At 47.7% G+C, this 17,468-nt stretch overlaps 1 protein-coding gene across 1 annotated transcript in view; it reads left to right on the top strand.

Moving 5' to 3' along the window:
• The first annotated feature begins 944 nt into the window (after positions 1 to 944).
• The window catches only part of HOMER2 (homer scaffold protein 2), a 60,227-nt gene continuing 43,703 nt past the window's right edge, over positions 945 to 17,468 (top strand). The window contains exon 1 of the mRNA XM_084293417.1: positions 945 to 1,111. Within this exon, the coding sequence (XP_084149543.1) occupies positions 1,017 to 1,111 (95 nt within the window). The 5' untranslated portion in view covers positions 945 to 1,016. The remainder of the gene's footprint in view (positions 1,112 to 17,468) is intronic.

Below are 17,468 nucleotides of genomic sequence, written 5' to 3'. Positions count from 1 at the left end.
AAGGACGCAAACCTAAAGCCTGCCCCACAGCTTCCAAACTTTCTGTGAAAGAAAGGATAAATCTACGCAAGATAATAGAAAGATGAAAATAATCCCTCTCGATGGCAGGGTATTAATTATAACTTTGTGTGGGAGAAGTTAAAATCCTCCCTGATGTGTGGATGAGGCGCCTTGTCCCCAGCACAGAACAGCGGTGTCTGTGTGGAACTGTCCTGCAACCGGCACAAGCGGGGCCGTGGCTTTTGTATGATTTTGTATAATTTTGTATGATTTGTGCCCTGTGCCGGTCCCACGGCAGAGTCACCCCGGCGGTGGGGTAGCCAGGACACGGCTCTCCCACGGGGATGCCATTTTGCCCTCGGTGGGTAGGAACTATCCCAATTTATCCCCATAAAATCACACGGGGAGACGGGGCAGGAAAGGGGGGGGGGGGATTTTTTCTTCGCTTCCCTGGCAAAACGGATGAAAAGAGCGCAAAGGTGCCCCCCAGCTGTGTGTCCCCCCCTTCCCACCCCCAGCAGCTGCAGCTCCCGGCACCGGGACAGCGCAGCCGGTGCTCGGCCCCCCCCCCCCAGCACTTCCCCCAAACTTTTCTCACCACCCCGACCCCCCCCCGGCCGGTCACCCCCCACCCCAAACCCACCCACCCCCGTCCCCTTATCCACGGGGGTGGGCACCGAGAAGCCCTCGGGGGCTTCCCCCACTCCATCCACCCCCTCCACCGCCGCCTGCCCGTGCCCGGTGGCGGAGAGTTGGAGGGGTCCCGGGCTTGGGGGGGGTTCCGGGGGTGCTCCCCCCCTCCAGGCAGCAGCGAGGGGGCGGCGGGAGGCTGCTCGGTGCCGCCGCCGCCCGGGAGGGAGGTTATGTAAGGGGGGAGGGAGGCGGTGGCAGAAGAAGGAGGAGGAGGAGGAGGAGGAGGAGGAGGAGGAGCGGGAGGAGCAGGACGCCTCGCCGCCGCCTGCTGCCGCCGTGCAGCCGCAGCCAGCCGGGAGCGGGATCGGGATCGGGGCGGCCGCATGTGCGAAGTGGGGACGCGGCCGCCGCCGGCCGCCGAGCGCGGGGAGCCGCCCGGGGGTGCCGCCGCCCCGGCCGAGAGGTGCCGAGACATGGGGTGAGTCCGCCGGGCCCCCAGCGCCCCTCTCGCGTCCCGCCCCCCTCCCCCGGCACCCCCCGGCTCCACGCGGGGGTGCTCGCCCCCCAGCCCCGGTCCCTCCGCAGGTGCGCCCCGGCCGCCGCCGAGCAGGGAGGCGGCGGTTCGTTAAGGCAATTAATTCATTAAGCACTTACCGCCCGGCCGGGGGGCGCCCACCCGAGCCGCGCCGGCGGGGGTGGGAGCGCGGCAGAGGGGAAAAATTAAAAAAAATTGAGAAATAGATCAATACAAGCCCAGCTCGGGCACGCTGCTGGTGGCCACAGGCGGAGCTGGGGGGTCCCGGGCAGAGCCGGGGGGGCCCGGCGGGGGCAGCGCTGCCGGCCCCGGGGGCTCCGTGGGTGCGCTGGGGTCGTGCTGGGCTCTGCCGGGGCTCCCCGCCGGGGGGGGGGCCGCCGCCAACTCGCCCGGACGGTGGGAGCCGGGCGGCGGTGTGGGCAAAGCCGCCCCGCACACGCACCCCAACCCTTTTTCCTCCCGGGGAATTGAGCCTGAGCTTTCCGAAAATCAGCCCTGCCTCGTTCCCAGCCTCCAAGTTTAATAGGGGGCAAAAACCGATTGCCGGCGTTAGGGCAGGTCGTGAACTGAGCGGTAGGGAGGGGAGGTTAACGTGGTGCTCTCGGCTGGAACTGCATGCGGGTTAGAGACCCGTCCTTTCGACCAGAATATCTTGGGGGATTCCAAACCCACACGGTTAATTTGCTTTATTTTTTGTCCTATTGCGGTCCCTTCCACCTTTTCCTTGCCTCTCCTCACCCCCCTGTGGCAAGGAACCGTTCTCTGCTTTCTGGGCATCCTCATGCTGCTCCCAGCTGTGCAGCCTCCCACTCGAGATGCGTCGATTATTGTCAAAGTGCTACCATTTGAGACAGTGTGGATAAATAATGAATTAAAATGCCACGCATGTGCCTGAATCGGATACCCAGCAGTTCTGAATAGGAGTGCAGGGGCAGAGGGGAGAAATAAGATCCGAAGAGTGTCTCCTGATGTTTTACTTCAGGATTACAAGGGGCTCTTCTTCATTATGTAAAGTTCCATTGGAAATAGCAGAGGTAGCATTACAGCTTGGGGTTGTGGAAGGAAACATCAACACCTGGCTGGAGCAGTATGGCCACTCTGAGCCCAGGCTGGACAGAAACAGCCAGCCCAGGGGAACTCATCCCAATTCTTTTTACCTGGGTGTCTCTAAAAACAAATAGTTTTGTCGTTGTTGTTTGATCTGGCTCTGTGCCGGTGGATGAGTGCAGCTGTGAAGTTTGGCTGTGGCATGGAGGGAATCACGGGGCAGGTGGCAGCGATGCCCTGGCCCTTGGCTCAGCGTGGTGCTGCTCTGCCCACAGAGCTTCCCAGGGCCTGGGTCTCCGGAGTGCCCCAGGTGTGCTCGTGGCTGCACCCCTGTCTGTGCTGCCCTGCTTCATGGCACCTGCATAGGTATGAGGCACGTTTGCCGGTCCGGTTCCATACCCCAATGTAACACATTTGGCTTCGATTGAGTCGTTTCAGCCTGACACTGGTGCTGGGGAGGAAGATCAAGCTCCCGACACCATTCATTCCTGGGGTTTCAGTGTGGGTTGTACACACTCATACGCTCTGTACGCAGTGCAGGCGAGGTGTTTGCTGGATATGTGTTTTGTAAGTGTTTCCTGTTGTTATCTCGCCATCCACCTTTCTGACATAAAAAACATCAAAGTCTGCCCATGCAGGTTACTGCAGCAGGGGCTCAGCACACCTGACGCAGGAGCCACCCCTTGTGTCCCTGCTCCACCTCTGCTGGGAAATCCTTTACCTGGGTGTGCTTCAGCCTTGCCTTCTGTGAAATGGGTGCCTTTGTACTCGCCTGTCCCTGTGACGCACTCTGCGATGGGAACACAGTGCCCAGCCTTTTGTATCGGAAGGAGCAGATTTTGTCCCAGGAATTCCAGCAGGATTTGCTTCCTGGGCACGCTCTGGTGTCACATAGGCAGGTTCTCACCGAAATTGCGACAATAACTTGATTCTTAGCACTTAAACGATTTTTTTTTTTGGGGGGGGGGGGGGGGTGACCATTGCTAATGATTCATTTAAATGCTGCCTATGGATTTGGCAGTGACTGATGGTGCTATGAAACCTGATATAGCTACTTGAGCTCAGCAAAGCTATTTAAATTGCTTATTAGCTGTGAGCTGAGCTATTTAAACTGTTGGTTTAGTTCAACTTAGTAGGCAGCAAGGTAGTGTCAAGTTTTACAAAAGTCATTGACATGTTTGGAAAAAATAAATGCATGTAATTCAGGGGATGTGGAAACAATGCTTTTTTTTGTTTAAAAAAAAAAAAAAGGTGTTTAGGCAAAAAAAAATCTGCCTCAGTGCTCATTAAAGTCAGTGTGAAGGTTCCTGCTGACCGAAAACCATTGTCTTTGGGTCAAGCCGTTGTTTGAGCTCCCACTGTACAAATGTTTACTTTGTAGAAAAAAACTTTCAAAATCACCACTTTCTTCCACTCAACACATCTGGCAACTGTCCTTACCTCAACAGTACCAGGGATTAAACTTTAGCTATTTAAATAACCACAATGTAACAACAAATTTCCCATTGCGGAGGCTTTATTTTGTCTGAAAATTGCTTGATTTGTGTCTTGGTGTTACAAACAAACCCAAGAAAATGGCAAGCTTGTCTAGGGCTCCGATTTCTGTGAGCTGTGCATACTAATCTAATAGCCAGCATCTGATTCAATTGACCTCAATTTAAGCAGTATAAGCTAACTTTCCAGTTAGAAAGATGCCTCAGTCTTAGTTATTAGATGATTTTAAGGAGGTATTGACTAGCTTCTTCCTCTGTGCTTACATTCTTTTACTATTTTAGTTTCTTTAGTGTCTTGGTATTTCCTTATCTGTCAGTGACAAAATATTTCTTGTTATGAGGCATGTGACAAGTACCCAGTTTGGATTAGATGTGGAAATCACTGCTGCTGAAGCTGTTATTTATATTATCTGTTGGATTAAAATTCCACTAATTTAAATATTCTCTAGCAATAAATTTGAGTTTCAAATCAGTTTTTATAAATCACATCAAATGAAAATCAGGCCTCCGACTGTTAGAAATTACCGCGAAAAGCTGCATGCCGATGTAAAAGCCGTATGACTGTGTATGTATATGTGCGTGCTATATAGGTTAATGATGAATTAGCACACATTTCTTGTGGCTGGTGAGAGCTGCTTCTCTGTGCTGCTTCTACCGGAGCTAACGTGGTCTGCTGGCGCTGGCTGGCTGGCAGCCCCCTACCCAGCAGGTGCCTCTGCCTGCCCCAGGTGGGCTGCAGGCCCCCACCACCCCCAGGAAGATGGAGAAGGTGAGTTTCCAAGCCTGGCTCCAGCGATGAAGTAACCTCGTCTTAAGGAGACTTCTGGACCCATGAGCAAAACTCTGCCCCTCCTGTAGTATTTATTATGAAAAGGTACGGTTGGGGGCCTATATTTCTGAGAGCAGTCGTATGTAATGCTTTTATTATGCAGTGACATTTAAGAGCACCAGGGAAGACTGCCTTGCACTTTTCCCTTCTGCTGTTAGCAGCAGCAGTGTCCATCGGCCGATGGATGGCTGCAGCCATCCGGGGAGCAAAAGACAAAAGGGAGGACGAGGACAGAAAAAGGTGATGGAGGCAAAAGATGTGATGAAATTAGTGTTATGGGAAAGCATTAATTTTGGATGCTGTTCAAGCTGGCCTTTCCCGGTACCAGCAGTACTTTAGATACCATGGTGATAAGCTTCGCCTAAGACACTCCGTAGCGGGGAATGGCGTGTTGCAGAGGAAACTCACCTTGGCCTTCATCCAGCTCCTGCTGGGATCCACGGGAGTCTTGCACTGCCTCCCTCCAAAGTTTGGCCAAGCCATCTGTCCCCAGGGAAGGGGGGGACAGTGCTGGATGTGCCTGAGCAGCCACAGCACTGCACTCCCAAAGCAACAGCACCCGGATGCCATCGTAAGGCCACCGCAAAGCCATTGTCCTTCAGACAGGGCTGGGGCAAGGCAGGCAGCCCAGTTGGTGCTGTGGGACTATTTTAGGGCGTTTTATGGTCTGTAGCTTCAGTTCAGATCCTAGCATAGTTCAGGGGGGTAGATTACACCAGGCAGCATCCACCTGGTGATGGTATTCAAGGAAAGAGACCGAGACCCAACAGACGCTAAGGCTGTCAGTCTTGGGATTTTCGAGGCAGCTGCCTGGGGATGCTTGGTTCTTCACTGCATCTATTCCTTATGTAGCTATTCCCATTTTTTTGCAGAGTGGGTATAAGCGGCTGCTGTTCTGATTTGGGGAATTCAGCATCTCTGTGTGCAGATCAAGGAGGTGTTTGTACAAAATCCAGTGGAAAAGTCAGGTCCAGAGAGCTTTAAGTTCTGGAGCTTTATCTTGAGTTCACTGAAATGGATGGGAGAACTCAGTTGACCTCAATGGCATTTATAAAACCTGTTCTCTGTAGCTCCTTTAACAAGTTTAACACAATTTTAATAAGGTTGGAGAGGCAGGGAGCTGGGAGACCTGGGGTGGAGACAAAGTGGATAGGCTGTGATAAGGATTTGTGTGCACTCAGGGCTGGTGTGGTGTGTTCAGGTGAGAGCAAACCTGAAATGTTGGAGCATTTCACTCAGGTTTCATCAGGTAAAAGCCCTTGTCCCTTTATCCACAATTATTTGGGGAGCTTGTAATGCTGAAGATAAATGCACATAACTGAATTAGGGCAAAAATCCCATGGGTGAGTAAGAGCTACGGAAAATGAGAAATTGGGAGAAATTGCAAAACAAGCTAATAGAGGAGCAGGAAGAAATGATGAATGAATGACTGCCATGAGAGATAAACAGTGGGCTTAGAGATAACTTCAGCAAGCTACAATAGGAAAAATCCACCAGTACCACAACTGGTTCAAGCGCCCTGGTGCAAATTTCACCAAAATTTGCTCAGGTAGTCAATGTTGAAGAAATGGTGAACAAAAAGAAAACTTAATGCTGAGAGAGTGATCGTAGTCAAGTTTCTCTCAACTACTAGACAAATTAATTACTGCTGTTAATTTGATTGTCACTTGAGAAGAAGCTTATAAATAAAATATCCTCCCCAAAGTTGGGATGTCCCTCAAGCCCCTCTTTCTATTTGAATAGAGGATGGTGAGTAGGTCTCCTGGTAACAAAAGCATCATTTGAAATGTTAAGAAGTTATTTGATGTTCAGTTCCTTTAAACCATAAGTAGTTTTAACTGGTTCAAGGTCTGACAAATTGTCTTAAATTGTTTGAGCACATTCCCAGTGTGACTGAAAGGGGCAGAGAGGAGCAATGAGTTTGCTGAGAACCCGAGAGCAAGGGCATCAGCCTGGTTTGGCAGCGTGACTTTCTGCGTTGCCTTTTATTCATTCTTTTGGCTGTATTAATGCAGTGCCTACAATAAATAGCCTCACCCCTGAAACTATATTTAAGGAAGCATAAGCATTTTGAATCAGCTGTTGGTTTTCCTGTTTACTTTTTGATAGGGAGTTTGCTGAGTGGGAAGGTCTTCGGTGCTGAAGCTTGCTCTGTGGTCAGATCCCTGCCTGCTTTCACCTTGAATGCTGTCCATCACCTTTGTGTGCTGCAAATACAGCACGCAGCTTATTTATACTGTGCTTTGGTGGTGGCTCTTTAGGATGTAAATGTGCTTAGGGGAACGTATTTCAGCGAAGTTTCTCCCAATAATTCAGCTCTGTGCTGTAAATAGCTGACAATCCTGTTATTAAATCTCAGAATGTGGCAAGGCAAGGGCACTGCCTTCAAACAAAGACAGGAAGCGTTTAAGCTTGAGCATTAAAGAAGCACTTTTAATGGCAAGAGCAATTAGGTAGGGAATAGGCCATTAACATCAGGGGAGGTTACTGCTGCGCCACAACCACACATCACCCGGTGCAGGTTAGGGACGGCGTGAGGAGGGCTTGTGTAACAGCTACTCATGCAAAATGTACAAGATGAGATTGGATGATGCAGTTGATCTTTGATTATATTTTTGATGACGCATCCTAGCTGCTCTCTGCCTGCTGGTAGGAGAAAGATTTGCCCAATGCTGCTGGCTTGGATGCTCTGTGCTTAGCTCATGCGTGACACGAGTGGCTGGCTGCTCGCTCCTACTGACGTAGCAGCTATTAGGGGCTATCGGGCCCTCTTGCATCACTGGCAAATGCTTCGTAATGGTAATTCTGCCACTGGGGTCAGGATTAAAATGAAGGAAATACTTTAAATAATTGATGCTCTGAGCGTTTTAGGATTTGTTTAAAAAAGAATTGGTGTTGCTGAATGACATCACTAAGCGGGACAGCCTGCTTAATGACTCATATGGGAGCAGTAGGCTCTGCTGTGTAGGTGTTGTAGGATTTGTGGGCTTCATGGTGAAGGCTGGCAAGGCTAGGAGCTTTAGCTGCAAAACAACTGTGGCTTTATCATGGAGAAGAGAGCAGATTTGACACAGGGGAAAGAGGGCCTGGCAGTGGAGGTGTGAGCAGAAGTGGCTGCTGGTTACTGTGCAAAGCCTGTTCCCTTCTGTGGCAACTCATCCTCCTTTCCTGCCTCCCCCACACGCCAGTCTGATGTTATTTATTTGATGCAGCTTATCAAAATGCAAGATTGTAAGAATTTCTGAAGTGACAAACTGTTTTATTTCCGTCTGGAATTCTCACCGCAGCCTACAGGATTTAGGAACTCGAACCCTGCAATTCAGAAAGAAATTTTCTGTAGAAGTTGCACTCCTCTGCCTACACATCGAGGGGCCTGAGAGAGCCCTCTGGAGCTGCTAGATGTTGCTTCCCGTTAGGATTTGCATTATAATAATAATAGGAGTCCTGCCACTGCATTCTTATCAGACCAGGTTTAGTACATCAATGCAGCAAGACAGCAAAGGCCTCACTGGAATACATTCAAGAATATGTAGCCAGATTGTACAATTTTTTTTTTCCTGAAGCTGCTTCTAGTTGCGCTGAGGATCCTTCCTGGAGGACTGTGAAATGGTGTGTATAAGTGCCGACTGTGTAAATATTTGTTGTTTGCCTCTGTTTCACGCTTAGCGGTAGATCCTCAACAGATATGGAACACTGTATTTGGGGGAAAAAATATGAAATTTAAGTCTTGCAAGACTCAGAAACATTAATTTCATCATGTGGAGGTGTGAGCATCTTAATTTCAGTATTCATTACTGCTTGTTCCTGCATTGGAAGAGGGACAGGTATTGTAGCCAGAGCTGGGAGTATTTAAAAAGGCTTTTCCTTCTGGAAAGGTTGTGCTTCAACCAAGATGCACGCTCTCTCCTTTGTATTAATTGCATTGCAGTGACTGAGTCAAGTTCTTTGCTTTTGGTGAGTTGCTCTATAGTCTGCAACAGCAATGCTTTATTGTTGCCTGTTTTATTGGGATTTTGTATTCAGGCTTCCCACTATAAATCTGTTGCGCACATCTAAAATGTCTCCCTGCAGTTGTTTAAGTGGGAACATGTGATCTGTTTTGTGATATTGAAAACTGTCAATAAGAGCATTTGAAAAAAAAAAAAAAGGGGGGGGGGGAAGGGGGGAGGGGAGAGATGCTCTGAGCTGAGCCATGCAACATGCAGCCACCCACCAGAGCCCAGGGCTGCACAGGGGCCGCCGTGCTGCCTGCAGGGTGCGTGGGGAAATGCAGGAGTGGGACACCCGATTACTGTCCCTATCACTGATAGTGATGCCCAGAGATGAGGCAGGAGCGCTGTTCTGGTAGGTAGCTCAGGCACTAGTGCAAAGCTGGCTACAGCTTAGGGACCTCATGTTAGTTATACATCGATTTACATCTGCCTGCTCTGTCTGTCCCCCTGCCTTGGTGTTGTCCCCTGTCTAACAGGGATGTGTCTACATGCTGCACCTCCAGGAGAGGGGTAAAGAGGTGCCCCCACTTACTCCTCCACGTATGCCAAACCCCTGTCACCAGAAGGCCAAAATACTCCCAGACCTGCCAGGAAGCTTCCACGTGGAAGAGGCAGCCCCAAGTAGCTCACAGGGGAGATCAACAGCTGCCCTTGGGTGTATAGGAGATAAAAGCATCTTTGGACACTATTTATGTACACGTATAATCCAATGATTGTCATACTAATCCCTTCTTCCAGCTGGAAGAGGGAGAAATTTGTTCTTTCGTGGGACAATAAAGGAGATTTAGCTGCCTTAAACGTTATGGCACAGAGGTGAACGAGAGCTCTCCCTTCATGATTATTTTATCTTGTATGCTTGACAGCTGTCTGTCACTTGTATATAGTCCATTACAGGAGACAGCCCTGTTTCTGTTGTGCATTTATAGAGGTGGTCTTCATAAGCTTGTATTTAAGGGATCTTCTGAAAACGCTAATACATAAATAGACTAATTTGGTTTATGGTCTTTTTCAAGACAAACAGAAACTGGCTTGGCTGAGAACAGGGACTTGACACTTCATTACACCCACCCAAATTCAAGGCAATTCAGTTAAAAGCTTCAATCTCTTATCTCAGGCACAAGAAAACCATGATAGCTGTGGGAAAGGGTCACACTGCGTGCTCTGGGACGGGAGCTGCTGGTTCGGGGAAGTGGTCCGGGGGTGGGCAGCGAGACGGGCCTCCTGCACACATCCAAAGTCTGCCCGGGTCTGTGCGTCCTCCGTCAGCCTTCTCTCGGTGCCTCTTCCACCTTCCTCTGTGCTTCAGAGCAGGCAAATGGGTTTTTGTGCATAATGATCTCTTTTGAGAGATCCGAAGGACAAATAACAGCTTTAAAGTTTTGCACAGCCCCCTTCACATTGCACTGCTCAGAGACGTTCCCCAGACGCAGGCGGTTCTGAGCAGCTGGTTTTTGAGGCCCTTAGAAGTGCACATCACGGAAGATGCATCAGCTCTCAAGGACTTCATTAGCAGTACCCAGCCCCATGCTCCCACCAGGCTCTCTCACCCCGCTTGTCCTCCCCAGGCTTCTCTGCAACACCCGTGGTTTTGCAGAAGGTTTTGCAACCCTCTTAGGCTGTGCTGAGCCCCTCGTGATGCCAGGGTTAACCACCTCTCCTGTGGCTCTGGTCACCTGCTTTTCCCTCTGTAGAGAAGGTCTGCTCTGAATTTTTGGTCTCCAAGCAGTAACCCTGTGTGTGCGTTGTTTAGATCTGCTTGCAAGAACTTCTCTCCATTGACTTAGAAATTAGCATTTCAAATTCTGTGGGGGAGGAATTGCCAAAGTTCTTATATTTTAAGCTTCAAATTAGAGTATTAGAGTTTGGAACAGAATCAAAATATCTAATCCACTTTGCATTCCCTGTTTGATCTTTCCTTTCCGCCTTATGAATTGGCACTATTGTCCTTAGGAGGTACAGCGAGATAGTGCTACTCTGGGAGGCTTCTCCCACGAAATGTAAAAGCAGCGTTGCACTGATTTACAGTGCCCTTTCAAATAACTGTTAGATTAGCATAGATGACACGGGGTTGTACTGGAGAGAGTTTATGCTCGTCAGCTCCATTATTGAATGTCCTCTGAATTATTGGCCGGAGGAGAGAACAGGCTCACGGCGGCTGGGCACAGCTTGGTTGGCTCGGCGTTGCCTCGTATTCCCTAAAAGAATGACTGACTTCTGGGATTTAAGCAGGCTGGTCTGTGCTTTGCACCCCAGATGTAAGTTTCTTGTCCTCCCTTCCATCTCTGTCTCCATCTCCTTCCGTCTGTCCTTGCTCTATGGTGAGGCTGCAATCTGGCTCCCTGTGGGCCACAGCCCAGCCTAGTGGGGCAGCAGTGTTTTGCTAGGGGGAGCACGTGGAAATAAAGGCAGCCAGTTGCTTGTCTACGGAGAAATGAGCAATTGAAATGTTTTATTTTTTTGGCTGCTGCTTAAGGGTAGTAAAGCTTCCTAAGAGAAAACAGTGTTTAGAGATCTGTAATAGAGGCCTGATGAGACAAATCGATCGAATTCCTGGGGTGCTAAAGTGTGAACGTGCAAAAAGCCTAGTAAGAATTTCTCACCAATTGGCACCTTATCTGCAGCGGCTGTGTGAGCAGTTGATCCATGCTGCATGCTAACACCAGGCACTAATTTTAGACCACAGGGTCTATGAAGAGCACAGTTCCCAGCTCTTGACTTGCTATAATTTACTTAAGGCAACCGGGAAGCTGGTGCATGCACTTTGTCTATTCCAGCAAGGGAGGCATCTGCCTCCACTAGCAAGGAGTCTCGTACCAGGAGAGCACGCTTGAAACAAATTGCTGTGTAATACAAGAGATGATTTTTAATCCTATTTTAAAACAAATGTTCAGGGTTCTATCCTGAAAATGAAGAAAAAATAAATCATTGGAATTGTGTAATATGGCTTATTATTCTGGCATAAAAAGCCCATCTAGAATTTATTGAGCTGATTTTGCTCACATTTGTTTGGTATAAATAAGCAGTAACTTGAAACAGAGAGGATCGGCTCTCCTGCGTGTACTCTCCAGTGGTTTTGAAGGGTGAATTTGCCACCACTTAAATCCTATAAAAGTTCAAAGCTCTACAGCAGAAGTATTAATAAAGGACATGGCCGTAAGCAGGTTGTGTCATCGGGGATGCGTGTCGGCCTGACGTATCATCCGTGGAGTGCTTTGTTTGCCTTTGGTAAATGTGATGAGCTCCAGGCTTTGTGCTGAAGTGGCACTGCCAAACTTAGCCATGGCTTATCTGGCTGGCACTGAGCAGGATGAGCCTCTGCTTGTGATCTGGCCGGTCAGGGTGGTTTCACAACATTGCTGGAGCGTGGTGCTGCCCTCTCCAAGCTGGTTCCTCTCTTGGGAGCAGATATGGGGACAGGTGAATGAATGCAGTGCATGTATGGTCTTCCTGCAGAGACCCTGCTGCCATGCGTGGGGCTGTCCTCTGCATCTGCTTGGGCCAGGTGGCTGCCTTGAAAACTGTAAGGAAAATAACTCCAGTGTGTTTTAGACCAGAGAGAGAAAGACTAGGAAAAGTAAGTACACATACCAGTGCTGCCAACTTTCGGGGCAGCTGGAATATCAAGCAGCAAATAGTGGCAACTACACAAGGGTGATGCCGAACAGCTGCAGTGAGGCATGTTATCCTCTGGCTGTAGCAGCAGCGCTGTATCTGGCTGGGACCCGGTGCACCCGGGTGGTTTCATCAATAACAGCGTGATGCCCGCCGGCATCCAGCCTGTGCCGAGTGGGAACCCTGGGAGGGAGCCTGACCCTAAGCACCAGCCCTTCCAAGCCAGTTGTTTTTGTCCCAGTTCATGGAAAAAAATATAAATTAGGTTATCTCATTCCTTTAAACATTTTGGTAAGTGTTAATATGCTTTTGGTGCAGTGGAAATAATTGCCATATGGCTGCAAGATTTGCCATCTGTCCAGAGAGGCTGAAATGCAATTAGTCCATGTAGTCCATTTATCAATCCATAAGTGACAATATTCACAGTCCTGGCAACTTTGGTTGCTGACAGAATCAGTGCTTGTATAGGCCTACCTGTCTGCCCTTATTACAATCAATACATAAATGAGATGGAAAAAAAAAGCATCATTCAGCCGTGTCCTTCACCCCTGACAGAAAGGTAAAGAACTCTGCACTGATGTAAATGAGAAATGGTATGCCTTAATTTCTGGAGGTACTGATTTGATTTTTCTGTCCAGTAGGCCTTTATTTTAATAAGACAAAGCCAGGTTCATTTGCAGTCTTTCAGTCAAGAAATACCAAGAGGACAGAGTATGTCAACAGGGAAAAAATTGCTATTAAGTGCTTTCTTGTTGTATTAACTTAGGAAAAGCAAAACGTTAGCAACATGAGAAGCATGATCAGTAGTATCATACATGGCAGCAGGTGTTATTCTTCCAATGGTTCTTGTTCACCTCCCAAAAAGTGAGAAGATGGCTTCTCAGCAGAGGGAATAAATTCTGCAATCAGGTCAAGGCTTTCTTATTTTTAAACCACAAATGCTCTGGCACTGTGAGGGGTCCGACTTCTCACTCTCCTGGAAGCACAGCCCTGGCTGTGGCATGGATTGGCCACGCAGAATGGTTGGCCTCTTCAAACCTTGGGTTAATTTGTAAATGCCTACGCACATCCAAAAAAAGCCTTGAACAACTGAACTGGTTTACATATTACCCCAACACATCTTGGCCTGTTAGTTCGTAACAAGAACGTGTGCTGGGCTTTGTTTGTTCTACGGGCTGCCAGCCAGCCCATGCTAATTTCTGAGACTCTGCTGACATAAGAATGCCATTTTTCACATTTTTCGCATCATAACCTGTAGTAATGTAACCTGCATCACGCGATCACTGGAACAATGCTGTTGATGGAATTAAATCCTCACATAGCCCATGAGGCCTGGGGCAGTGGCACCCAGAAATCCAAAGTGTCTGGGGCTTCAGAGCTAAGGGAATGGGACTGCGGGGATCTCAAACGGGTGGCTGTTGGGTTCAGGAACTTCTGGGAGGATCTTCTCCCAGTATTACCCACTAATGTGTGTAATGTGCTCCACTGCAGAGTTAGAAGGTTGTAGGGATTTGGTTTTGTGGTTTTGCTAATGTATTCTTTGGAGGATGTCTTTTTTTTGTTGTTGTTTTATAGATGCTGTTTCTCATGTGCAACTTTCTGGTTCTGGTTTTCAGATTTAGTACTTTTTCCTCTCTGACGCTCAGGAGATTTCCAGAGGATCTTCAGTTTTGTGCTATTTTTTATGTAAACAAATAAGTGTATGCTTCTGAGATCTGTACTGTAAATCTGGTGGCAACAGATAGCTTTGTATTGGTGAATATTAAAATTATCAGTGAATAATATTAGTTTCTAAATGTTTCAATTCCTTTTGTATTTTCAACTCGAAGCAGATAAAATACGCCATTCAGTGATCTCTAAGGCGAATGCTCTACCTTTAAGAATTATGTTCATCTGCTCTTTAGAGAGGTGCTGTTGCATGCCAGCAGCAGCCAAAACGTTATGATTGTTGGCATTTTACTATTGAAATTCCCAGAGAAAGGAAGCCTGCTTTTCTCAATGTAGCCCAATTTAACCTGCACTGAGTGGAGAATGACACTCACTTTGGCAGCACTTGCTGGTGTCCAGCACCTTCCCTTTCCAGGCTGAGCGTGGTGGATGCACTCAGACCTGTCTTTTCCACTTCTCACATGCAGTCTTTGGTGTCCCTGACTGCATTTGGTGATTTTGTTTTTCTCTCCTGGATGGCTTAATCTGGGAGGAGGCTGTAACGACAGACCTGGTTGAGCAGGGCAGTGCTGTTGCCAGCCCGCTGCTGTTCCCAGCACGGGCAAGCTGAAACACGCACCCAAGGCCCTGTGTGGGCACAGGTTTGCATCTTCCTAATCCTTTATAGACCAAATTGCTTTTTTGTTAATTGCTTTTAATTTTTACATGCTTCAGCTTCAATAAAGGTATGAATCCCTGTATTAAACCACCCATGGCACCTTTTTCATACCCTCCAACAAAACACCTGGCCATGAGTGTCTTCTGCACTTCCCCGGTGCTTTGGCAGTGGCTCCAGTCACAGCGTGTACCTGGCAAAGGGCCTGCACCCAGCCCCGGACAAGCAAAACCTTATCATTTTCTGCTGGTGTTACGCTTGGTGGAATTCCGTATTTGCCTCTTCAGGCAGCAGATCAGAGTTATCCAGCTTGGTCTTTAAACAGAGCTGATAGGCTCGCCCTGCCCCCTCCAAGTTTAACTGGGAAGAAAAGCCTCGAGGGAGAGCGTTTGAATAGAGGATGGGAAAGGATATCAATAATTACACATGTGGACTAGTGCACGGAAGAGCTCTCCTCCAAGGATCTGCTTGCTGCTGTGGTGTGTAAGATAATGGGGAGTTCAATCATATTATTTTGCAATAGGCTTTGATTATGCTGCTGATTAAAATCAACTTTTTTGGATTTGTGCGCAGATAACCTCATCTGCCATTTAAATTCTTGTGATGTGGGAAAGGAAAATGTCCTGAGCATGAAGATGCTGCCCTGCTGGTGGCAGTGGGTTTGCATGCACAAAGACACACATGGTCTTTCACTCCACTGTTGTTTGTAGGTACACGATATTTTGATTGTATATCCTCTGATATTTAACTTCTTTATTTTTTAATGGACACCAAATAACACACACAACCTCAAAATATCCCTGACCTTCTGCAACATAGAAGGCATCTTCTAAAGGATTAATAATAATAATAATAGAGACTGAGGGATTTTCCTGCTGGCTTACAAATGCAAAATAAATTACTCTTCCTCCAGCATTGTCTGCATTATTTTCACCTCCTTGGTAATTTCTCACCACAGTAAAACGAGAGGGGGTCCAATCCATAGCGGCTGCATAATGCAAGGCCGGGGGATGCTGGCTGTCATTTTGAGGTGCTGCTCAACGAACTTGGCGTAGGGCACGTCTGCAGCGAGCTGGCTTCATCCTCCTCAGCTGGAGCAGTTGTGGTGCACACACATGGCTCTGTGAGCTTTAAGGCACTGACGGGTGTCTCCTGCCCGGGTGGGAGATGCTGGCATTGGGGTGAGGTGGGGGCCAGTCTGCCTCCCCCCTCCTACAAACGTGGCCTCTCCACTCCAAGTTTTATACTTAAGTTTATGATCGAAATCTCTCACTGAAATGCTGCAAGGTGAGCGCTGTGCTATGGGGGAGGCTCTGCTAACGGCATTGATGCTGTTGGGGTTGAGGTGAGCCCCAAAGATGTAATTTTAACCTATCCAGAGAAATGAGAAGGCTTCTGGGGGCCTGTTTATGTGCTGACACAACCTTATTTGCCAACAAAACTAGGAGAGTTTGTGTCTATCCTGGCAAAGGGGATAAACAGAGTACTGTTATTTCCATTTTTTCCCAGTTTTATTAGCTTTGAATTTATCCCTATGTACACAGGAGGCTGTGTAAACATTTCCAGGGGTGCAAATTTATGGAACCTCTTTCAGTGCCTTCTCAAGAAGGATCTGTGAAATAACCAGAGTAGCAGGACCAGTTTCACACATGCCTGAACTTGTTTTTTATTTTCAGAATAATCTTACCTATAGTGGAGTAGTTCAGGGTCTTTTCAGTTTTTATCCTCTGTCTGTGTTTATTCACAGAGTGTCTTAAAAGGTGAATAACCATCTGGAGATAGCCCAAAAGTTAAGTGTGAGCTTTTCCACTGCCCAAGATAAGCCTTTTCATTTACGTATTGACTTCATAAAGGCATAATGGCATTGTGAGAGCTCCCAGATGTTAAAGTGACTTTCACACTGAGAGCTTTTGTCCTGAAGACTTATTCTTTTGGACTTACTCAGCTGTGAACCAAAAATGAGTTTAATTAACATCTGTACTTTTGACAGAAAATTCCTCTTTAGCTAGCTATTTTTTTTTCTTATTTTTTTTGTCTAAGTAACTGGAACTATTATGTTGCCTACAAATGTAAGAAGCACTTCTGTTAATTACATTGTCTGTTGAAATAATAATGCCTGTAAATGAAAGGAGCTAAAAAGTGTCTAAAGTGTCTTTCTTTTTTTTTTTTGCATGAATTTAATACATTTCTGCAGGTGCAAAGATATCAAATCTAGCATAAAGTGGGCACTAGAGAGTTATGTCTATAGTCATTTGAATAAGTTGCACAACCTTGCCCTTGGTTAGCACTGCTGCAACTTTGTCATCGCAGTCATAGGGAGAGAGAGAGAGGTCTGCCCACAGACCAGGGATTTCAGCAACTGGAGGATTGAAAAGAAGGACTTGGGGTAAATTTATATATTTGTAAATATATTTTTTTTATCGTTCTTTCCGTTTTTTGGCGGACAGTGTAATTGCTGTCCTAATAGCCTGTTTTTCCAAGAATTGCTCTGTCTGCACTGTAAGTGACCACAGTCCGTCCTGTGGCTCAGCACTGCCGGAGGTGCAGGACTTGGATCCCATAGCACTGAAAAATGCACTTGTAGGGGTGCCTGCAGAGCCAAAGCTGACTGCAGCTGTCCCCTGCTAGCCCTGCCTGTCACTCTGGGCCAGTTCTCCCATCCACTGTACACAACAGATACTCTGATTTTCTCTCTGTCCTGACACTGCCTGGCCTGTTTTGCTCAGGGTTGCTGCTCCATCCTTCCAAGTAATTTTTGCGATGGAAGTTGCTGTGTTTGAAGGTGTGTTTGCATTTCAGGACCAACAGGAGCTGACCAGGTGCAGGAAAGTGTCCCAGCAAGGAGCAGACACAGTTTGCAAGGCAGGTATCCTGCCACCCCCAGCCTCCGAATTGTGTGAGAGCCGTTGTTAAAGCCACTGGCAGCATCCCTTTGGTATACGAAGACTGTTGGTTTTTACAATAGTAGCTTTTGTTGAGTGGTGAATATTCCACTATTGATTTC

Source organism: Netta rufina (assembly GCF_964035555.1).
Source record: "Netta rufina genome assembly, chromosome: 11".
In the NCBI taxonomy this organism is placed as follows: domain Eukaryota; kingdom Metazoa; phylum Chordata; class Aves; order Anseriformes; family Anatidae; genus Netta; species Netta rufina.
The sequence above is the reverse complement of the archived record's forward strand: the minus strand, read 5'-3'. Positions and strand labels throughout refer to the sequence as shown.